The following is a 21,615-nucleotide window of genomic DNA, read 5'->3' as shown; positions in this document are numbered from 1 at the left end:
AAAAGCCAATCCAGTCACCAAAGATGCTTTTAAGTCGATAGAAAATAACTCAAAAGTGTTCTTGAAACTTCAGGTTCATCTAAGTTAGAGGTAATTTTTCTTTAATTAGAACGACAATTGAGCCTTTCAACTGAACTTCACTGAGTGTAAAATCAGCCTAAACCTGATCATCTTGCTTCGTTTGTTAGTTGACGGAAGCTGGAAGAGGAGCTCGGTTTCCGAAACTTTCGGTCTGCGTTTCACGATCCGAAAAGTCATTTAAATCACAAATTATTTTAAAACATTAATATTAATATTTGTGCTCATAGAAAAAAAGTAATTTCCTTCCTTTTTCCCGTGATATGGTCAGCTCTGTCAGGGCCTTTGAGAGGTATTCTGTTGAATCGAGTGGTTCAGATTTGACGTCAAGAATTGATTGATTTAATTTAGTTACGACTTATCTTGAGGTCAATATTCTTTCTGGCATATTTCCATGTATGTTTTGAATGGAAGCTCAGCGTTCGTGTTTTCCCGTTGTTTCTCTTATAAGATTAATTTACAAAGTTGAATGTAAGAAGGAACGGAAAGCAGTTTATGGCAGCGCAGTGCTTATAGGACCAATGTACCAACCAGATCCAAAGTACAATTTCTTTAAGAAGAACTACCATGGCGGCTGTTAACCACATCGAGTCCCTTGAGAAACAGTTGCTGTCGCAAAAAAGTGCGAAAAAAAAATAATTAAAACGTTCATGGAGATTGAGCAGAAAGGACATTTGGAAAAAGTTCCATATAACTCCAACATTAATTATGCATTTCACATAATTATGTATGCGCGTTATTGTTTTTCAAGACAATGACTTATTCCCAAGGGTTTAGCATATATACATGACTAATAAGTACTTACTGCTTTAATAAAAGAGAAATTGATTGAGAGTGGCTTTTCCTTCTCTATGCTTGTCTCACATTCGTCTCCCTTCTCCCCTTTATTCCCACTAATTTCTCCTTTTGTTTTCTTTTTTACCTTCTGAGCAGCCCTGCTGAGCCTTGAACCATTGCTCTTTAGTCAACACGTTATTACCAGGCCATTACCAGCCTATTGCTTTATCCACTATGCTACACAAATAAGTTAGGAGATATCGTCCAAAAATTACTTTTTGTTTTACCTTTCACTGAAAAAATTTTCATAACAATATATGCATTGATATAATGCCCAAAAGGTCCCCTTTGCACTAAAGAATACATTTCTTCTTTTCTACGATTGGCAAAATACCACATAAAAAACAAAATTTATTCATCGGTATCACCTAGGTCGCGCTATCGAAGGAAAGTGGGTATTCGGTGGCATTTAACGAGAAACCAAGGCCTTCTTCTTTGTTCCGGTAGAGTGTTGGGACAAAGATACACTATTGCCCATCATACGCGCTCAAATACTGCCAGGGACACGCGTGATGAGCGACTTATGGAGAGCTTACAATTGCCTAAATGACGAGGGCTATGATCATCTCACAGTAAACCACAGCCTAAACTTTGTTGACCCAAACACTGGTGCCCACACAAAGGGCATCGGAAATACATGTTAGGGAATCAAGCGAGGTTTGCCCCAAACAGGAACATCCAAAGGACGTTTTGATGGCTACCTACAAGATTATATGTGGCGTCAGCACTACGGAAAAGATCCCTTTGGAATCATTATCGAACATCTCGCCTACCTTTATGAAGGCCAGAAATACTAGATTAATAAAGGTTTCTTTGCATCACCGTAGGCACCGGCCTTCGTGATCTACTTTCATCACTCGGGCACGAAAAGTTAATGAAAGAATCAACCAAAACCACAAGAACAGGTAAGATACAACATTTATTTAAAGTTTGCATTGACAAACTTTACAGCCTGACGATAGCCACCCATAAGCTTTTAACGCGAAACTGAACATTAAATTATATTTCAAATTAACCCTTTGAATACGAAAAAGACCATATTTTTTTCAGTTGTAATTTGGCGTTACAAACTTAACTTCACTTCGTTGGTTCTTATGTGGATCATCCGTTACAATATTTGCGGTTTTGAGACACCATGGGCTCAGACCTTGGGGTCACATGACCTAGATCAATAGTTCGTGTTTGGATGCGTTCAAATCGATTCGGTTTCTCGCTTTTCTGGCCGTTTATAAGTGTTTTTCGAGCCATTTTCCCTCTACAGAAGCCCTCACGACGGCATCATTAAGCTGGAATGTGGGTAGAGGCAAGCCTCTGAAGGAAAACAGAGGCGAGAGATGGTTTCATGCAGACTGGACCGCCAAAGATGCTTTACTGCCAGCTTGGCGAGTTCACAAGTGAAGTTGTCTCTCGGATGCGATATTTTGCTGGTAGGACTGGATGGCCCGACACTTATAATAATTCTTTGAAATGGAAATGATAGAGTTGCCTTTTCGAGTTATGGCGGAATTACCCAGAAATCTTTCGGGCATGAACAAGGCAACGGTTGTGTTCGCGGCACTGGCTTTCACCAAATGGAGAAACAAGGGCTGGCAGATAAAGTGAGAAGGAATTTTCTTGCCAAACTCCAAGATCTGGCCCTGAAGTGTGATTTGAACGTAAACTTTTGATTTTTTTAGCAAGTTTTTATCTTAAAAGATCGACATGTTTTTGGTGTTGCTCTTGGAGCAAAATGCTGGACTTTGGGGTTTGTTGCCATACGAACGGTTCACTGCAATGAAAATCAGGAATCATTGTAGGCATTGCAATAGGTGTCACATCAACGAGCCGGTACAATTTACACACTTACATAATGTTATGCCTTAAGTTCGACAAGAAACAAGTATCAAAAGTAGTAACGGTATTATCTGGACATATGTGTTTTCTTAGTATGCAAAGGGTTAAAAGCCTCTGGAAAATGTCTTAAATTTCTCGTTTTGCAAAGCCAAAACGCGCCGAGTTTACCCTGTTTCAAAAAAGACAATAAAAATCTAAATTTTGAAAAACTACTACTAGTCTCTGCGGAGTTCTATTGTTATCGCTATTGTTTTCATTGAACAACATAATGGTACTCTTGTCGGACATTTTGCTGCGTGTTTCTTGTTCATGAATTATTTTTTCTGAACTTTGTTTCAAAGCCTCTGTGGTTTTAAAACAACGTAAATTACTGGCTCCCCTATAACAACTTAGTTCCGACAGCATTCGCACATGTGCAGACGTTCGGCTACTGATTTGGTTTCTCTCAAGGATTTGCAATTGTATAACTTTTACATAAATGTAATATTGCTCTAGGCCACGATGACAAGATGGCTTGATTTTTGGGGGGAGGGGGATGTTTTATTTTGGCAAGATACAAGAAAGTACGAAACATTAATTTGATTAAAAAAAAACTCCGAGTGATCAGCGATAGAGCATTCATAACAGTTTGTGAGTGTGTGGGGGGGGGGGGGGGGAGGGGAAGGGGTTGGTTCTCACGAGGTATCCTGTTGCTGCGGTAACATCATGGAGGGATAATTAGCATTAGCATACACTGGTGGATTCTTATTAACTTGGGAGCTAAACGTCTTAGCTCTTAGCTCTTAGCTTGAGGCCAGACGAAACTCAGTATGCTCAATCATTTTATTTTATTTAAAAGTAAATCCATTTAGATTTTCAATTAGGTTGTTGTTCTAATAATAGTAGTATACGGGACCTATATGGGGATTCCGTTGAGGTCTGGGCCCGAGTGACTCGGCCGAGGTTAATTTATTCACGTTGCATAGGTGTACGAGGGGTTTTAAAGGTAGAGAGGATAATATATTCATATGGCGTAGGTGTACGAGGAGTTTTTAGGGTGAATTATTCATGTGGCGTAGGTGAACGAGGGGTTTTAAGGGTAGAGAGGATAATATATTCATATGGCGTAGGTGTACGAGGGGTTTTTAGGGTAAATTATTCATGTGGCGTAGGTGTACGAAGGGTTTTTTAGGGTTAGGGTTGGTAAATTTGAAAAGTAACGGTTAATTAAATACAATATGGCGTCGGAAACAAAGGAGACAAAAGAATCCAAGATGGTGGAGGGATTAATCACAGACAAATGAGTTAATTTTCAAATCAAAACGTTTATTATCATCTCACACGCTTGAATACAGACCTGTGCGAAAAAAATTAATTTCTACAATTATTTAATATGTGTTTCGCGTAATTATAAATTGCCTTCATGATTTGGTTCCTGTGTTCTTGAAATGTTTCATCACTTTTAAATTGTTCGTTTGCTGTTGTCTCCTTAGAATCTCTAATCACATAATCAAAATTATGAGGTTTCATATAAGCTCTTGCATGTCGCATCATTCTTCTCAAAAGATTCCCGATCGGCAAAAGAGATAATATCCAAGATACTTTCTAACTCGATAACGGCTACTTTTGGATTGTCCACAATGTAAAGTCGTCTATCGACTGTATTCATCGCCATCCTTTGCTAGCGTATACTAGTTTTGAATATTCCAGCACGGCTTTAAATATCACTCTGGTCGATATTTGACTTGTAAATAAGTCACATAAGCTAGAAAAGCAGTCATCGTGTCCTTGTACAATTGTTGGGATATAGAATAGTCTCCCACTTGCGAATCTTCAATCTCGTCAATGTATCTTGTTACTTGTCGACGTATTTTACAAAGATCTTGTGTAGTAGCTTTTTTGTTAACGATAGCAAATAATTCATCCAGTACCGTTCCGGCCCATTGAGGATTCTGTTCAATCTCACCACTTAAATGCGTAAGACACAGATGTTTTTCGTACGACATGGTGTTTGAAATGAAATGTTGAAATGTATGTTGAAGGTTATACTCGTAAAAAAAAAGAGTCACTTTTTGATTGACAAGCTGTCATAAAAATATTTTATATAAATCGTTCGTTTGCTACTCACTTGAATCATTTTTGCGATGCTTTCTGAGAAAGAGGTATCATGCGAATGCGGTCATTGTGATACTTGTCTATTGACTGAAGAGATGGAGAAAGAAGCGTGGCACAGAGTTGACATCAGAGAATTTAGAAAAGTATATTTGCCAAAGTGGATTGAAGACATTACAGAAAAGTTGGCTTTACTTAAAATTGAATGATGCCTAAATACCTCAGTTAGAGTGAAAGATGGTTCCAATGTACAATCTGTTGGTATTATACACCTCATTATTGCAGTTATTGTCTGAGATGTCATTTACCAGTACGAATACTGGTCAACGAAAGACCGATGGATATTCCATAAAAAACTTATGCGATAGACACTGATTCATCATTTCGTGTGAAGACGGTAAAGCAGTCACATCATGAGCGACGTGAGAATATTGAACGATTGTGAATTACTATACCAGAACAAGTATCTGTTTTATTTGAATGTCACTAAAAAAGTAAGTGGACCGCGAGAAGTCATACGTGGAATATTGGGATATTTCAACACCCTCTTATCTTCAAAGAGACGCCACGAGATCATTTATACATCGCGTTATTCTATGAAGGTGTATTATTTTTTGCGGTATTTACAAGCCGTGTTTGAAAAGAAATTCCCAGATCTCGAGATGAAAGACCCATCTAGCAAGTATAGATTCATGGATGCCTGTGAAAAAGTAATTGACGACACCGTGAGAGAAGTGAACGAATGGCCTAACCCTATAGGAGGACACATGCAGCTGTACATGTTCAAACATTGGGATACGTTTGAACAGTTGGGGGAACGATTAAGGATGAATGAGTTTTTTATCGATGATGCGACAGAAGTCTTTGCGTCGTCTCGTAATCCCATGTTAAGCCATGCAGAGGTCATGAGTGAAATGGTGACATTGTCATGTAAAAAATATTCCCCAGAGTGGTTTAAAAAAACAGCAGAGTCGCACAGATTCATTAAAGACTGGTAGTGTGTAACGATATTACAGTGAGCATTGCAAATAAATATGATTGTCAGGAAATGTGTGTAGGCATTTATTTACCGATGGAGTGTTGTAAAGAACTTTCCGAATCGTATCCCAAAGAAGTATATTATCAATCCTATCTTTTCCCTTACAAAATTTATAAATTTGATACACATGCCTGTACCAAAACTGGCCGTGCTCGCGTCTTGTTACATGCCATCTTAGGAATTGAAACCACTCCGACTTTAGAAATATGTCATCGTCTTATTTCTCGCATCGCTGATTATAGAGATGTGTGGATATTTCTGGTACTCGTGCGCGAGATTTTAAAACAAGATGAACCGTTTATTCCCCCACGCCGAAGCGAAATGGAATTAACGAATTTTAAGGAGTGGTGTCAACTCATGGACCATACGGTTACTGAAAAACTAAGGGGGTTCGGTATTCCCCAAGGAGCCCACATGCAGTTGTACTTATTTACGCATTGGTACGAATTTGCGAGAGTCGGCAAGAAAATACAGGATAATTGTTTTACGTTCGAGGATGTCATAAAAGTCTATGAAACATGGCAAGATTCGGAGCAAAAAACAAACGTACTCATGGGGGAGGTAGAAGCGTGGACAGAAGTGAAATATTCTAAACATTGGTACGACATGTGCTGTACAAATAGGCGTCAAAGACTCAATAAAGACATATTGAACTGAATGTGTTTATTAAATACTTTAGAACGAAATACAGAAAAGTTCACGATTTGTAAGAAATACTTTGCAAAATAAAATAGTTTCCTGTATTCCCAAGCACTACAAAATTAATCCGTGTAGTTGTGTGCTGAAAAAAGGTTTATAAAGGAAATGAAGAAAAGCGAATATTGCGTCAACCGTTACTAGTTATATTGCCTAACCAAATTCGAAACACATCCTTTACCAAAAAAATTGAGATAGATAAGGATGAATGGATTGTAAATTGTAGATCGAAATGATATCATTTAAACTCCATGCATCGTCAAAGTATATATGCAAACAAAACTGTGTAAAAAAAGTAACTCTGAAATAAAAATTCAAAACGGTTCTATTCCGTGCGGATGAGTGTAATAAAAAACAAAAGGTAATGAAACAAGCGTAATTGCATATGAGGTGAATGGGAAGTAATGGCTCATGGTAACAATGCGGGTTTAGAGAGGATTAGGTGAAAAATATGAAAAATTTCCATAAGCCGCGAGGTGGCTAACTCGCAGCGAGTATCGAAAAATATTGATGCGACGCGAAGAGAAGACCAGTCGGAAATGAACTGATGCGAAAGTTAGCGTCTTCTATATATACTACACTGGGTCATGAGTGACAGGTGTCACAAATTCGAGGAAAAAACAAGGACCTGTCAATCATTCATTTGCAAGGAAAGCAAAAAACAAGTACCTGTCAATCATTCATTCGCAAGGTAAGTAAAAAACAATTACCTGTCAATCATTCATTCGCAAGGTAAGTAAATAAACAATGACCTGTCAATCAAGGTAAGCAAAGTTCGCAAGCTGTCAATCACCCAAAGGACGCAGTAAAATGTATAGTCTACCGTTAAAAAATTTTCAAATATCATTGGATATATACCCACGCAGTGTCCTCACGTGGTGACGCTATATTTTTTCCTATATAAGTAGCCGAAGTTCTAGCTTCAGTACAGTAGTTGATTCCTCCAGCCAGAAGAAAGAGCTAAAGGCAACAAGAAAGTCAGAAGTCACAAAAGTCTATCCACTACTATCATGCCTAACAATAACGTAAGTGTTTATAGAAGAAAGCTTTATTCTTCTAAGACATCCTCTGAGAATTGAAACGCGTTTAGGATATTCAAATGTCTCTTACTTTACCGGCGAATAATCAATGTTGTTATTTGACCGTTGTTTTTGAATTATATACCTTTACCCACGCGTGTACTGTTATTGAAAAATTACATGATGTGATTCACATGTGTGTTGTTAAATCATATGTTGTTTTTTTTTTTAATGATCTTTCGTTATTCACTTTACTGTTGCGTGTACTGTTATTGAAAAATTATTCACTTGTGTGTTGTTAAATCATATGTTGCTGTTTTTTTAAAATGATCTTTCTAAACTCCCAATATGTCCAGGTGATTCGTATTCATGGCGTTGAGTTTTCGTCTTGGACATTACATTCCGTAATAGGCTTTGAGGAGTATCAGCGTCATCCACACTTTGACGCAGTAGTAAGTCATCCAATACTTGCCAAGGTACTGCGAGTAAAGCCGGTGATTCTTCATTTGCACGTTACGTCACGCATAATTAAGAAAACCGGAAGTCGGCCATGTTGGACGATATGTAAGCGTGTTTTAGGGCACGGTCACAGTAGTGAATATGTAAGTTATCTAAGTTTGCCATGCCAACTCTATGTGCTGTAGTTGGTTGTGGCCACAACAATGTTCGCGACAAAGGAAAATACAGTTTTTTTCGAATTCCGAAAATTATAAGTCATAATGGTGAAGAAACAGAACGATTAAGCACTGAAAGAAGGAAACGATGGTTCAAGAATATTTACCGATCTGACAAAGATCTGACCGAGAAAAAAGCCGAAACAACCCGAGTTTGTAGCGCACATTTTGTTTCAGGTAAGTCAGATATTCCTGTAGAAGTTCTGGGCTTTGTTTAGCTATTAAAGTAACAAAAAACTCGGGTAAAATATTTCGCGCGAAACACTGTAAACATCAAATCACATGTGTTTGTTTAGGAAAGCCATCGGATCTTTACGATAAAAATAATGTGGATTGGGCTCCTACAGTAAATATGGGACATTCAAACATAAAGGACCCTGCTGCTGCCGCATCCCGAGGATCAAGAGCTGAGAAAAGGGCAAAAATATCGATCCAACCGGTCAAGAACAAGCGGGCTAAGAAGAAGTCTGAGGTGACAACTGAGTCAACTGACACAAGTTCAGCGAGCTCTCACGACTTTGACAACTACTTTCATGATATTCCACTCCAAGGTATTTATATTTAAAGTCATATGTTATTAATATGGTTCACTATTAATATTTCCAGTAGAATTTGTTCTTAAAAACCATTTTTCTATAGCTTGTTGGAGTGGGTATATAACTGGATGTCAATATTTTCTGTATATGAATTCTTATTCTAACATTTCTTATTTAATATTACAGAGTATGTTAGTCAAGACTCTGATTTAGACAAGGGATGTCAGTTTCATGTTGCTACACTAGAAGCATCTGTGCAGACCACAGAGACAATTATTGACCTACACAATAAAGACGAGTACACTCGCAACCTACAGTGTGAGCTTTCTGAGCTCAAGCAAAAGCTCCTTGATGCTCAGCTTAACATGGAAACATTTCAAAATAACAACGAGAAAACCCAATTTTACACTGGTCTTCCAAACTTTTTTATGTTAATTCAAGTATATCATTTAGTTCTACCATATATCAAGTCAACGAGTACTAATGCATTGACACCATTTCAAGAGCTGTTGCTTGTTCTTATAAGAGTAAGGCTTAATGTCCCACTACAAGATCTGGCTTATAGATTTCAGATAGCCTCTTCCACTGCAAGGCGCATTTTTGATCGTTGGAGTGAAGTGTTGTCTGACCGTCTTGGTTTTCTTATACATTGGCCTGACAGAGATCAACTTAGAGCCACAATGCCATCAGTCTTTCAAAAAAACTTCGGGAACAAGGTGTCAGTGATTATTGATTGTTTTGAGGTGTTTATTGAAAGACCATCTAGCTTGATTGCTCGAGCAATGACATGGTCAAATTATAAACACCACAACACTGTAAAATTTTTAATAGGTATTACTCCCCAAGGCTCTATATCATTTATATCTAAAGCATGGGGTGGTCGAGTAAGTGATAAATACCTGACAGAAAATTGTGGAATCTTGAGGAAATTACTTCCTGGTGACATTGTGCTTGCAGACAGAGGTTTTGATATCGCAGATAGTGTTGCCTTACAGCAAGCCAAACTGCATATACCAGCATTTACCAGAGGAAAGAAACAGTTGTCAGCCATTGAAGTGGAAACTACCAGGAAAATAGCAAATGTCCGGATACATGTGGAAAGAGTGATCGGACTTGCCCGGCGTAAATATACAATTTTACAAAGTATTCTGCCAATTACCTTGTTGAAAGCAAAAAGTGGCAAGCAAGCATCCATTGATAGAATTGCAAAATTATGTTGTGCCCTGACTAACTTGTCAGATTCAATTGTGCCTTTTGAGTAGTCAAAGTATTTAATACATAGTTGGTCTAGTCCTTTCAAAAATATCAGTAAATAGAAAGCAATATTTTAACAACAATATAGCAGTGAAATAAACAGTTTATTTCATGATTTAACAATGTAAACAAAGTGGTTATAACTTTGCAAATCACTAAACACCATTTAGTAAACACAATTTAGTACTTAGGTGTGAGCACCCTGTCAATTTTCTATTATTATATGTGGCAGAACATACAGTGCAGTACTCAATATTCCAATTGACGTAAATGGGTATGGATTGAATGACTTCTTTCTATTACTAGTGATATCATGAACATAGTAAACACTGTTTTGTACTTGTAATTCTCTGCCTTAATTTGGTACGAAAAATATATGACTATTGCATCTAGTCCAATTTTTGACAGTCCATACACAGCCATCTACCTTTTGGGGGATTCTTTAGTCTTAGACACTGAAGGTGAAACCATTTAACTTTACAATCATCATTATCGCATCCAACTAGAGTGCTGTCTTCAATATATCGCTGGCAGATGCACCACTCTGCGCTATCATCATCAGGACTAGGTGCTACGAGTGTTGAGGGTAGTGAGGGACGGGTATAAAGCTTTCCAACAATCTCAGGTAGAATACCTATTTTAAAGAATTCTGTTACCTTGGCAACAGAAGCACTCCAAAACTCCACATCTGGCATTATCCTTTCAACATAAAGTCCATGTGGTGTCCATACGATGAAATCACAATATTCCACATTGCAAATGAACATTTGGCATTGTACTTGGTAGTAATATGCATGTGTTCTATTAAGATAGATGCTATCACTGTCATTCTGCAGACAATAGTTTTTGTCACTTATTACATGTGGATCAGTTGGGCTGAGATCTTTAGCACTGTACGGACATTTAATTTCACAAACACCTGCCCCACAGCATTTGCAATTGACCAATCCATCTGGTGATGCTCCAATATGAGGCCACTGCTTATTTATTTGCAGTCCACTATCACAAATACTAAAGTCATCATGGCATCTGTTCGTTTTTTCTAAATAGGCCTTACGGGCATTGGTCTCATTTTTACAGCCCCATGCTGTTGCTGCACTACTAAACTTAGTAGACTCTGGGTAGCAAATTCTCTTAATAAGGCTTGGGGAGGGCCTGCTGATGTTTGTGTGGCATGCAGATTTAAAGTTTGAGGCTGTTATCCTTCCTGCCCTCTGCTTGTACCATACATTAGTTGATGCCTGCTCTCTAGTACCCTCCTCAATAGCCTTTATTTCTTCATCTGTTATTGAAATCTGTAAGCTTATGTCTATGCACTTACTAAGAAGTTCATCATAGTTTAGTTCTGTAGCATTTGCATCATAGAGGTGGGTCAATGGTTGGGGTAAAGCTGCTTCTTTAGGGATATACTTGGTATTGTATGGGGATATTAGAGATAAGATGGCAGGCTTGCTGTCGGACAATGAAATCTTTTGAAAAAAGTTCAACTGTTCTTCATAACTCGTTATGGTTAGTGGTCTTTGAACTACTTCGTCACTGTTTCGTAGAGCTGTTGGTACTTTTTTGTCTTCAAGGAGTTGTGAGTGTTTTTTCTTTGCTGAGGTGAAATCGATTTCCTCTATAGCTGCATAAGGTATTTCTTTAACATAACCTGGCATCAGCCATTGACTTTTGGTTTGGGTGCAGGTTGTTGATGAATGCATTCGACACGCAGCTTCTGAAGCAAACAATATAGCAGCAACGTGAGAACAGCACTCACTTTTTCCAGACATACAGTCACAATGTGCTGTAATAACCTTTCCTGAGTATTCTGCCAATATCCAGGCTTTTAATGGCTTTTCACTCGCTCTTTGAGAGTGATTTACCTGAAAATAATTAGAAGCAGTATTTTTAACATACGTACCTACAATAATAAACTACCAGTAATTTGTTGTTGTACAACCGAAGCTATAGAATAACTTAGTCAAACCTTAACTTACCCTTGTTAATACGACAACTGTAGTTTCAGTAACTTCCTTCATCATCAGTGTATTCACCCATCCAGAAATGAAGAAATTAAAGGCATCCAAAGACTTGTAAGCCTTCATCTCAGAATTGGTTGCCCACGATGTTTGAAGGATCAAATAGTTCACTATATCAGGGTATTCGACGCCAGGAATTAGCCCTAAATCTTCGCTCAAATCACATTTTCTTAAATCAAAAGGGTCAAAACCCACTAAGTTAGCTTTTTGCTTGTACCTTTCCCTAGTAGGACCATCTAAAGTATAAAAATATTCCGAAAAAACCAATGTATCACTTGAAGACGCCATGTTCGCTTGTAAATTTATGATTTGCATATCGTCCAACATGGCCGACTTCGATGACGTAACGTATTTTTGTCACGTGGTTGCAAATGAAGAATAGACTCTATATGTATATTTTCCCCGATACCATTTCATGAATAACATGACATGAAAGACTCTTTGCGACAGGGAAAAGGTAGAAGGTCTCACTACGTATGTGAACAAGGTAAGTTCACAACCACGAGGAATCCAATCATACGGTACACGACTGTGTTCTGACGAGTAGACGATATTCTCTATTCTCCGACAAAAGAAGGAGACTACAGAGTAGTGAACGTAAAGTAGTTTCGACCACAGAGACATGGCTCACACTGAAGCAGTTTATCAGCGTCTTTTCTTATAATGTTTCACATTATCGACGATTTCTTTCAAAGCTTGTTTTCCTAAGAGTCTGCCTAAACCTCCAAATCCGGGGGCGGGACCCGATAAAAACATACTGGCTGTATAAGCTATCTTATCTGTGAGTGAAGGGCCTTTTCTAAGCCGTCGATTGACTTTTCTAATAGAAGCACCTCCTCGTTGATTTTTCTTAGCTTTCCTTCTTCTTCTACGTTTCCCCATGATTGTAATATAAATGACAGACACCTCTTTGCATCACACATTTTTATTTACTTATCCATAGCATACTCGTACAATTCTAGATCACGTTTAATACATTGTAATTCGTCTTCGGTGACATTTAATCTTGACGATACTTTCTTAAACTTGTCAAATCCAATCAACTATGCTATTTAAAAGATGTCCTCCTTAGAGAGTTCTTCCAGCTTAGTTGCGTTTCCCATGGCGTGAGCTATTTGGAGTCCTTCTTGAAAATCTACGAAATAAATTGATCCTCGATTACTTCTAAACCGAATAAAAATACTTCGCGTAATACTGTTAACAATCCGACACAAAAATATTCTCCTACTTGCACTCTTATGGTGATCAAATCTTCAGTGGCGTCAGAGTCTAAAGAAAAAAATGAAATTAACGCGTGAGAATAGCCATGTTTCTTTCTTTGGGAAGGAATCGCCACCACTGAAATAATTTACAATAATTCCTTCGACCGCGCAGATACAATTGATTGTAATTGTACTCTGACTTGGACATGGTCAATGTAGGAGTCTCGCCACACTCGCACTTCATCGTTGCCATCCTATCCAGGGTAAACCATTCGTGACCCTGTCTGCGACATCCGTCGTAATAGGTAGTGTATTCCTTCAAACTGGTAAACACCGGACAATTATCGACGGAACAGGTGAGAAACACATCTTGTACCCATTCTTTCTACGAATGCACTTCATTCATACCCGAATTATGAATGGGGCAAGGGTAGCCGGCTCCTACACTGGCCAGTAACTCCTCCAGAGTAGCGTATTGATAATTACCTTCTTTAGGTATCTCGCCTTCTTCCAAGACATTCACTTCCTCTGATGGTGGTGGCTGTGGAATGGGTTGCTGTTGTATGGGCTGTGGTACATCGGGCTTAATAGATTCCACCAAATGAGTCAGCTGTTTCAACGGTTCCTCTGTTGTTATCTCAGAGATATCTGAGGGATACACCACTTTCACTGGGGTCTGCATGACAGGCACATGAGAATTCAAATCACAGGTTTTTGATATTTTTCTTTTTGAGCCAGTTTTTCTTGGGTTGTTGAGGCACACCCTTGTCGTAGGGGTGATGTCTCTTGCCTTTGACTCCTTTGGTAGGTTTCTTCATCGGTGTCTCCATTCTGCTGCTGCTGCTCCTCGTAAACTGTGAAAAGTAGTGAAACCGTTCTAGCTTTATACACTCGAGAACAATACCCTATACTTTGATTGACAGCCATTGTTTTACAAGAGACGCGACGCTAAAAAGAGCCTCGACGCTCACTTTGATTGACAGCCCTTGTTTTACAAGAGACGCGACGCTAAAAAGAGACGCGACGCTCACTTTGATTGACAGCCCTTGTTTTACAATAGACGCGACGCCGACTACAATCGACGCCAAGCTAAAAAAAGACGCGACGCTAACTAAAAAGGGACGCTACGCCCACTTTGATTGACAGACATTGTTTTTACTTTGATTGACATTTCTTCTATATATGAACCGTTACTGACATGACACATGTATCATTCACCATGAACCCTACTTTGGAAACGAACCCTAAACTAGGTGCGATAGCCTTGGATGAACTTTTAGATACGATGGAATATCACTCTGACGACGATTCCTTGAGAAGAGTGATTGGAGATGTGGAGCAGTATTTAATTGACCTTGCACCCTACGAGAACGATTACGATAGAAGAACGTGGGAATTATGCTGTCAAGTCTTGCGAGCATTCTTGGAATTTGTTCGATATCATCACGATGGTACCATTTTTTCTTGTAAGAAACGTCTCCTACTCACGGATGATGAACAGACGCCAATCAAAAAGTGATTGACAGCTTACTACTATAAAACACTTGACCTTCTTACACCTTTTCATCATTTTGTTCCTTCTTACACCTTTTCATCATTTTATTCCAAACCTCCTGGGAGTAACTAAAGACTTGCAAGACCAACCGTCCAAGGCCTGTGTGATACTCGACGAAGTCCTATCCTGTGTAGACGAACGCACCAGATGGTATGATTTGGAAAAAAATCAAAACTCGCATCCGTTTTTCCATCCGGGATGATATACCAGGAGCCACTCGTGAGCAGAAACACTTTAACAAAGTCTACAATGGTGTGATGGAGTCATTCATGGCATTTGTACGTTATTGCGAAGACAAACCTTCACCCTGCGATTCTTCTGATTACGGAACTTCTGATGACGAAGATTGACAGCTGTCACCACAAACTCTTATTAAAAGACTTTTACTTTCATTCCTTTTTATCATTTACAACACAGACAGCAGCATGTTTGAACATTTGGACGATAATCCTAAATGGTGTGCCGTGGCTTTAGAGGATTTGTTACACAATGTAGAGAGAAATGCAGACTATGATGATTACTGCCGAATGCTAAGATATACCAAACAGTACATTCAAGAAACTGATCGTGCACAAGTAGAAGACGATGAAGATCAATTGCTTAAACTGCACAGAGAGGTCATGAAAGCTTTCCTCGCTTATACCCAACATTGTAAACTACTCTACCTCAAAAAGTTAGACGATGAACACAGCAGCGACGAGGATGAAGTGATTGTGCCACCTAAAGAGACTAAAAAAGACATTAAGAAACCCTATTCACCTGAACCATTTCCAGAACATTTAATTGCCATTAAATTAAACTCTTAATTTTTTTCGCACTACTGTATACAAACGTAATAAACATTTTGATTTGAAAATTAATTATTTTGATTGTGATTAATCCCTCCACCATCTTGGATTCTTTTGTCTCCTTTGTTTCCGACGCCATCTTGTATTTTATTGTTCCGTTACTTTTCAAATTTACAAGCCCTAACCCTAAAAAACCCTTCGTACACCTACGCCACATGAACAATTAACCCTAAAAACCCCTCGTATACCTACGCCATATGAATATATTATCCTCCATACCCTTGAAATCCCTTGTACACCTACGCGACGTGAATAAATTAGCCTCGGCCGAGTCACTCGCGCTCAGACCTAAACGGAATCCCCATATAGGCCCCGTATACTACTAATAATGTTTTACAATTACATTTTTTTTAAGTCGCTCGATAAAAGCCTTGGAGCTCAACTGGTAAATGTCATACCTCTTAACTCATTTTCCTTCCTTTCCACAGCAGATGTCGAGTCAAGCGGTGAAAGCAACCACGTAAGTTTCCTTCCTTTCCACAGCAGATGTCAAGTCAAGCGGTGAAAGCGACCACGTAAGCTTATTTCCTCTCCACAGCAGATGTCAAGTCAAGCGGTGAAAGCGACCACGTAAGTTTATTTCCTCTCCACAGCAGATGTCAAGTCAAGTGGTGAAAGTGACCACCTAAGTTTCCTTCCTCCCCACAGCAGATGTCAAGTCAAGCGGTGAAAGCGACCACGTAAGTTTCCTTCCTCTCCACAGCAGATGTCAAGTTAAGCGGTGAAAGCGACCACGTAAGTTTATTTCCTCTCCACAGCAGATGTCAAGTCAAGCGGGGAAAGCGACCACGTAAGTTTATTTCCTCTCCACAGCAGATGTCAAGTCAAGCGGTGAAAGCGACCACGTAAGTTTATTTCCTCTCCACAGCAGATGTCAAGTCAAGCGGTGAAAGCGACCACGTAAGTTTCCTTCCTTTCCACAGCAGATGTCAAGTCAAGCGATGAAAGCGACCACGTAAGTTTCCTTCCTCTCCACAGCAGATGTCAAGTCAAGCGGTGAAAGCGACCACGTAAGTTTCCTTCCTCTCCACAGCAGATGTCAAGTCAGGTGGTGAAAGCGACCACGTAAGTTTAAATTTATTTGAGTTATTTTTTTATGAAAGAGTGCTGTTTATCATTCTTATTGAATGAAAAGTTTCAAATGGCAGTACAATATACCTCTGCGTTCGGTCAAAAGCTGTCAGTGTGTGGATCTGCCGGATTATTGCTATTAAAAAATTTTGCGTGTTGTTGTTTTTCAATCGAGATGCTTTAAACAGCGAAGAGTTTTTCATATCGGTGTGTCAACATAAGCTTTAATACCTGTCAGGGTTTGCGAATCTATTTTCGAAATGTTTGATATAGACTTACAGCCATAAAAATAATTCCGAGAAAATACACGGGAAAAAATAGTATTCTTGTGTGAAGCGCGACGACTGTTATCTGTGCTATGGCTAACTAGCATCGATTAAATTGACTATGAGGGGTTTTCTCCGCCAATATCCTGTTTCAAATTCTGTTATGAAGAACCTGTATGCTATTGCTTTTTATCAAATTCTTTTCTCATAAAAATAAAACCGAAATTGGACCAAAAGATTAGAATTTAGGAAGTTAGAACAGAAATTGAGTGAACAAAACGGAATTTAGAACACCCCAACAAAGCGAAATAGAAATTGGCGAAACAGAACGGAAATTGACGATGTCTCAATTTCTATTCTATTTTTCCGACGAACCGAGTGGAACCTGAGTTAAACATTATAATTTATTCTCCCGATTCCTTCTCAAAGAAAATTTATTCTTGCCTGGTGACCAGTCTGTTTACTGACCGGAAATTAACTATGTAAATATCGAGAATCCGCCGACAGCGACACCGCGGAAATACGTTTTTTAGGGCACGATACAGCAGTAAATGGCTTGAACCCGGGGGTAACATGTGAAGGTGTAGTCTGATCGTCCGGGCGAGTGTAGTCCTGAGAAGGACTGTTGTCGGTGGTAGTGACTGACGTTTCGACAACCTGTGCGGAAGTCATCATCCGAGTCAAGTGAATGATTGTTGTCAGTAGAATGTTCTTATTCCAGTTCGTGTAAAATGATCGGTTGGTTTTGCCGCGATGTTATTGACTGTAAGACTCAAGTGACGTAAGTCGGTCGTGATTGGTCTGTTAATGCCATCTGTAACATAAAATGTACTGAGCTAACAGAGTACTTCTGGTTTATTTAGCTCCCTGATTCACAAAGTAACTAACATCTTCGTACTACTAGAAAAAAAATTTTTAAAAAACAAAGTACTGTAAGATAAAATAATTATAATTTATATTAGTATAATTTCAGAGTTGAGCAAGAGTTTCCAGCAATCTGACTGGTCGAGCGGTTCCTTATATGACGCTATATAAACCGCTCCGCGCGGTTTATGTAGTTTATGTAAAATGTTCAACTAAAATGTTAATGTTACTAAAATGTTATGATTTTAGAGATTTCTCTTATGATGCACGATCCTCGCAGTAGATAGCGCTATTTAAGTAATAGCGAAAATCATACCTGAAAAAAATCAGGCCTGTACGGGCTTCGAACCACTGACCTCTGCGATACCAGTGCAGCGCTCTACCAATTGAGCTAACAAGCCAACTGGGAGCAGGCCGTTAAGTTGATTCGTAACAAACCCGTGAAAGTGATAAATCAGATACAATGAAATATATGAAGTTCATATATTTTGAACTGCGGTATTAGAAACGTGTGATGCACGATCCTCGCAGTGGATAGCGCTATTTAAGCAATAGCGAAAATCAGCTCAATTGGTAGAGCGGTGCACTAGTATCGCAGAGGTCAGTGGTTCGAATCCCGTACAGGCCTGATTTTTTTCAGGTATGATTTTCGCTATTGCTCAAATAGCGCTATCTACTGCGAGGATCGTGCATCATACGTTTCTAATACCGCAGTTCAAAATATATGAACTTCATATATTTCATTGTATCTGATTTATCACTTTCACGGGTTTATTACGAATCAACTTAACGGCCTGCTCCCAGTTGGCTTGTTAGCTCAATTGGTAGAGCGCTGCACTAGTATCGCAGAGGTCAGTGGTTCGAATCCCGAACAGGCCTGATCTTTTTTTCAGGTCTGATTTTCGCTATTGCTTAAATGGCGCTATCTACTGCGAGGATCGTGCATCATACGTTTCTAATACCGCAGTTAAAAATATATGAACTTCATATATTTCATTGTATCAGAGATTTCTCTGTTGTTCAGCTCTGATTTATACTAAAACAATTATTCGCCTCAGGTTCGGTGAATATTGTCGAATAATCCCCTCGACTTCGTCTCGGGGATTATTCAACGATATTCACCTCGCCGTCGGCGAATAATTGTTAAATATAATTTAATCAATTTATGTGAATAGTTAAAGCACTGTATTGTCTTTTCTCGTATTACAACAGCCTTGAATGAATCAACTATTTTCCAAACTTTATTTCTTATCTTCAGAAGCTGCCTGCTGAGTTATAAAAGAAGAACTCTTATTGGGTGTTCATGGAGGTGTAAAGAACATAATGATTATGTTGATTAATTTTCCAAATTAGAAATGTCAGTGGGAAAGTATCAGAAGTATTTCTGAAGTCAAAGTTGTTTGTTAAAAATGTTCAGGAGAAAATTGATTAGATTAAGTCAGCTGTCAATTCCCAGTTTAACACCAAGTCATGAGGAGAAACCAGAAGCTTGTAATTATCCTGTGTACTGCTGTGCCTATCTAGTCAAATAAAAATCAGGGATGACATATTCACAAACATGAACAATGATAACACCATACAGATGTCTTTTTCCCAACTTATTACTGGGGAGGAGAGCACTGGTATGGCTACACTAGTTGTAGTTAATAAGAAATTCTCAACTAGTTTCAGCAATATTCATAAATGCAGCCACCTTGAAAAAAAAAATGGTAACAAGTCAAATAGGAATGTTTCATAATGATGTTCAATGGGAATACGATGTAATATTACTGATGGGGATCATAATGATCCTTACAGTGGTTCAGAGCATAGTTAGTAATCCCCTCTACTATGTTCAGAGCATGTGATGTGTATGATTCCTTAAGCACATAGAAACCATGTAAAGCAAAGCAAAGCTAAGCTAATCTAAAAAAATGGATGGAAGAAGAAGAGTAGTTGATTATTTGCATAAATCAATGCAATGCACATGCAAGAAAGTGGAATATACTTCAGGTAAACATACATGTGCCTGTAAAAGTTTCAAATGAATGGGTCATAAAAAATAATACTACTACCGAATCCACCGTAGTGTGGAATGGGCACGAATTTTCACGTTGCTGCCCCGCCCACTTTTGTTGATAAATACCTGAAATTCCTTTCTCCTTCGTCGCGGTGTGATAATGGAAAAGTATACGAGCAGTAAAGCGGGAAGAGTTTATATCAGAGGAAAGGCTTTATCCGAAGACATGAAAATGACCATTATTCAAGATATAGTTGAACAGGGTGGAGATATTGTAACTGGGTATTTTTCAGGAAATTTTTCTAACGTCGCTGTAAAATGCAAGGTCAAGTATGACACTGTGAAAAAAATATGGATCAACTTTACTAGTAGTTTCATCGAGCTAGAGGAAAAAGCCAAAAGCGGTGGTGTGAAACATCTTCAACCCGACGATAATGAGTTCATAAGATTTTTAAAGACTCAGCGAGCATCGATGACCACAGGTGAGCTATACAAACATGTGGACACTTTTTGTAATGTTGCCGGCGGCACATCTTTCACCGCCTTAATACGAGCTGTACAAAACGATATGGGAAACGGAAAGTGGACATGGAAGAAGATGACGCGACCTGCTGCTGAAAAGTTTACGGTACCCAATATAAACTATTGTCAGAATTATATTGATTACATATATTCAGTGAATCCTCATAAACTGAAGTTTTTTGATGAGTCTGGAATCAAACTTCCTGACGTGGGAAACCCCAGATACGGACACAGCTTAGTGGGAACTCCGGCCGTGGAGATCATGCGGCACATGACCTCTCCAACAATCACATTGAACCTCATGTGTGGACTTGATGGTCTAATATACGCGAATACTGTCAATGGAGCAAGTAACACATTCACCTTTTCAAACTTTTTTCAAGATGCTGTTCACGCGTTCTTACCCGATGGACGACCTCCGTTTCCGTATGGCGACCACGTCATTGTAGATAACGCATCTATCCATCATCATGGGGCAGGTCAAGCTCTCGGAGAATGGCTCGATAATATAGGGTGCTCATTGGTCTATTTGCCTACACATTCACCAGAACTCAATCCTGCAGAGAACGTTATTAACAAGCTCAAAACAATTCTTAAAAGATATGAATTTCGCAATCTTTTGCGAAACAACCTGCACGTTGCTGTTCTGGAAGCTCTCAAGGAAATAACTCCAGACGATATGCGTGGATTTTTTAAGCTTACTAACTATTTGGATTAAAATGAAAGAATCACTGAAATACTTTTGTAATTTCTATGGCTTCATTACGCTAATCGTAATTAATTCGAAAATGAAATCAACTCAGTAAATAAACCACATTTATTAGTGATCAAGTTTTATTTCTCTTCCTAGAACGTAATAAGAACCTCGTATATTGACTTCTTGATGAACAGATCTGGTAGTATTTGATTTATAAACGCAACGTTCCTTGAATGCTTTTAATACACATTAAAAATCTCAACATAGTAATTATCAAGATTAAATCAATGTCGGCGAAGAAAGAGCGAAATCTTTATAATTTACTGATGAGTCTATCGTAGGTGTTACAACGTAAAATCCAGGTTTTCAGGAGTATATAAACACAACGTTTCAGTCAACTTTTGACAAAGTGTTTACATGTAATTCACTTTTCAAGTAATTCGGTGGCGGCAAACAATAAAGACAGACCGTAATCCGAGTCTTTCACGTTACTTAAAACCGTCGTTGTACTAG

General features: G+C 38.7%; 3 protein-coding genes and 1 long non-coding RNA gene across 5 annotated transcripts; 3 read left to right on the top strand and 1 right to left on the bottom strand.

The window, feature by feature from the left end:
• Positions 1-7,441: 7,441 nt before the first annotated feature.
• Positions 7,442-19,937, top strand: LOC148723111 (uncharacterized). 2 transcript variants are annotated; one of them, XR_015991936.1, is made up of 4 exons: positions 7,442-7,599; positions 16,112-16,253; positions 16,332-16,748; positions 19,143-19,937. It is a non-coding gene; the product is annotated as an uncharacterized LOC148723111 (long non-coding RNA). The 2 variants fall into 2 exon arrangements; XR_015991935.1 differs by having other exon boundaries at positions 16,112-16,748.
• Positions 8,121-10,450, top strand: LOC148723113 (uncharacterized). Its single transcript, XM_088733679.1, has 3 exons — positions 8,121-8,444; positions 8,564-8,818; positions 8,990-10,450. Exons 1-3 carry the CDS (start codon positions 8,216-8,218, stop codon positions 10,063-10,065), a joined length of 1,560 nt encoding a protein of 519 aa, XP_088589805.1. The 5' UTR covers positions 8,121-8,215; the 3' UTR covers positions 10,066-10,450.
• On the bottom strand, positions 10,143-12,455 carry LOC148723112 (uncharacterized). The gene is made up of 2 exons (XM_088733678.1): positions 12,037-12,455; positions 10,143-11,922 (listed from the first exon to the last, which is right to left on the bottom strand). Exons 1-2 carry the CDS (start codon positions 12,403-12,405, stop codon positions 10,447-10,449), a joined length of 1,845 nt encoding a protein of 614 aa, XP_088589804.1. The 5' UTR covers positions 12,406-12,455; the 3' UTR covers positions 10,143-10,446.
• A 106-nt stretch (positions 19,938-20,043) lies between the features above and the next one.
• Positions 20,044-21,123, top strand: LOC148723110 (uncharacterized). The gene has a single exon (XM_088734400.1). It carries the CDS (start codon positions 20,044-20,046, stop codon positions 21,121-21,123), a length of 1,080 nt encoding a protein of 359 aa, XP_088590526.1.
• Positions 21,124-21,615: the final 492 nt, after the last annotated feature.

The sequence above is a fragment of the Stylophora pistillata genome, chromosome 9 (assembly GCF_964205215.1).
Source record: "Stylophora pistillata chromosome 9, jaStyPist1.2, whole genome shotgun sequence".
In the NCBI taxonomy this organism is placed as follows: Eukaryota; Metazoa; Cnidaria; class Anthozoa; order Scleractinia; family Pocilloporidae; genus Stylophora; species Stylophora pistillata.
This window is presented reverse-complemented; position numbering and strand designations above follow the sequence as displayed.

Excerpts from the sequence above, each read along its gene's own strand:
- LOC148723113 (XM_088733679.1), top strand. The coding sequence starts at position 8,216 with ATGCCAACTCTATGTGCTGTAGTTGGTTGTGGCCACAACAATGTTCGC. Across the intron at positions 8,445-8,563 it reads TAGCGCACATTTTGTTTCAG|GAAAGCCATCGGATCTTTAC; the intron begins GTAAGTCAGATA and ends GTGTTTGTTTAG. Across the intron at positions 8,819-8,989 it reads TCATGATATTCCACTCCAAG|AGTATGTTAGTCAAGACTCT; the intron begins GTATTTATATTT and ends TTAATATTACAG.
- LOC148723112 (XM_088733678.1), bottom strand. The coding sequence starts at position 12,405 with ATGTTGGACGATATGCAAATCATAAATTTACAAGCGAACATGGCGTCT. Across the intron at positions 11,923-12,036 it reads CAGTTGTCGTATTAACAAGG|GTAAATCACTCTCAAAGAGC; the intron begins GTAAGTTAAGGT and ends AATTATTTTCAG.
- LOC148723110 (XM_088734400.1), top strand. The coding sequence starts at position 20,044 with ATGGAAAAGTATACGAGCAGTAAAGCGGGAAGAGTTTATATCAGAGGA.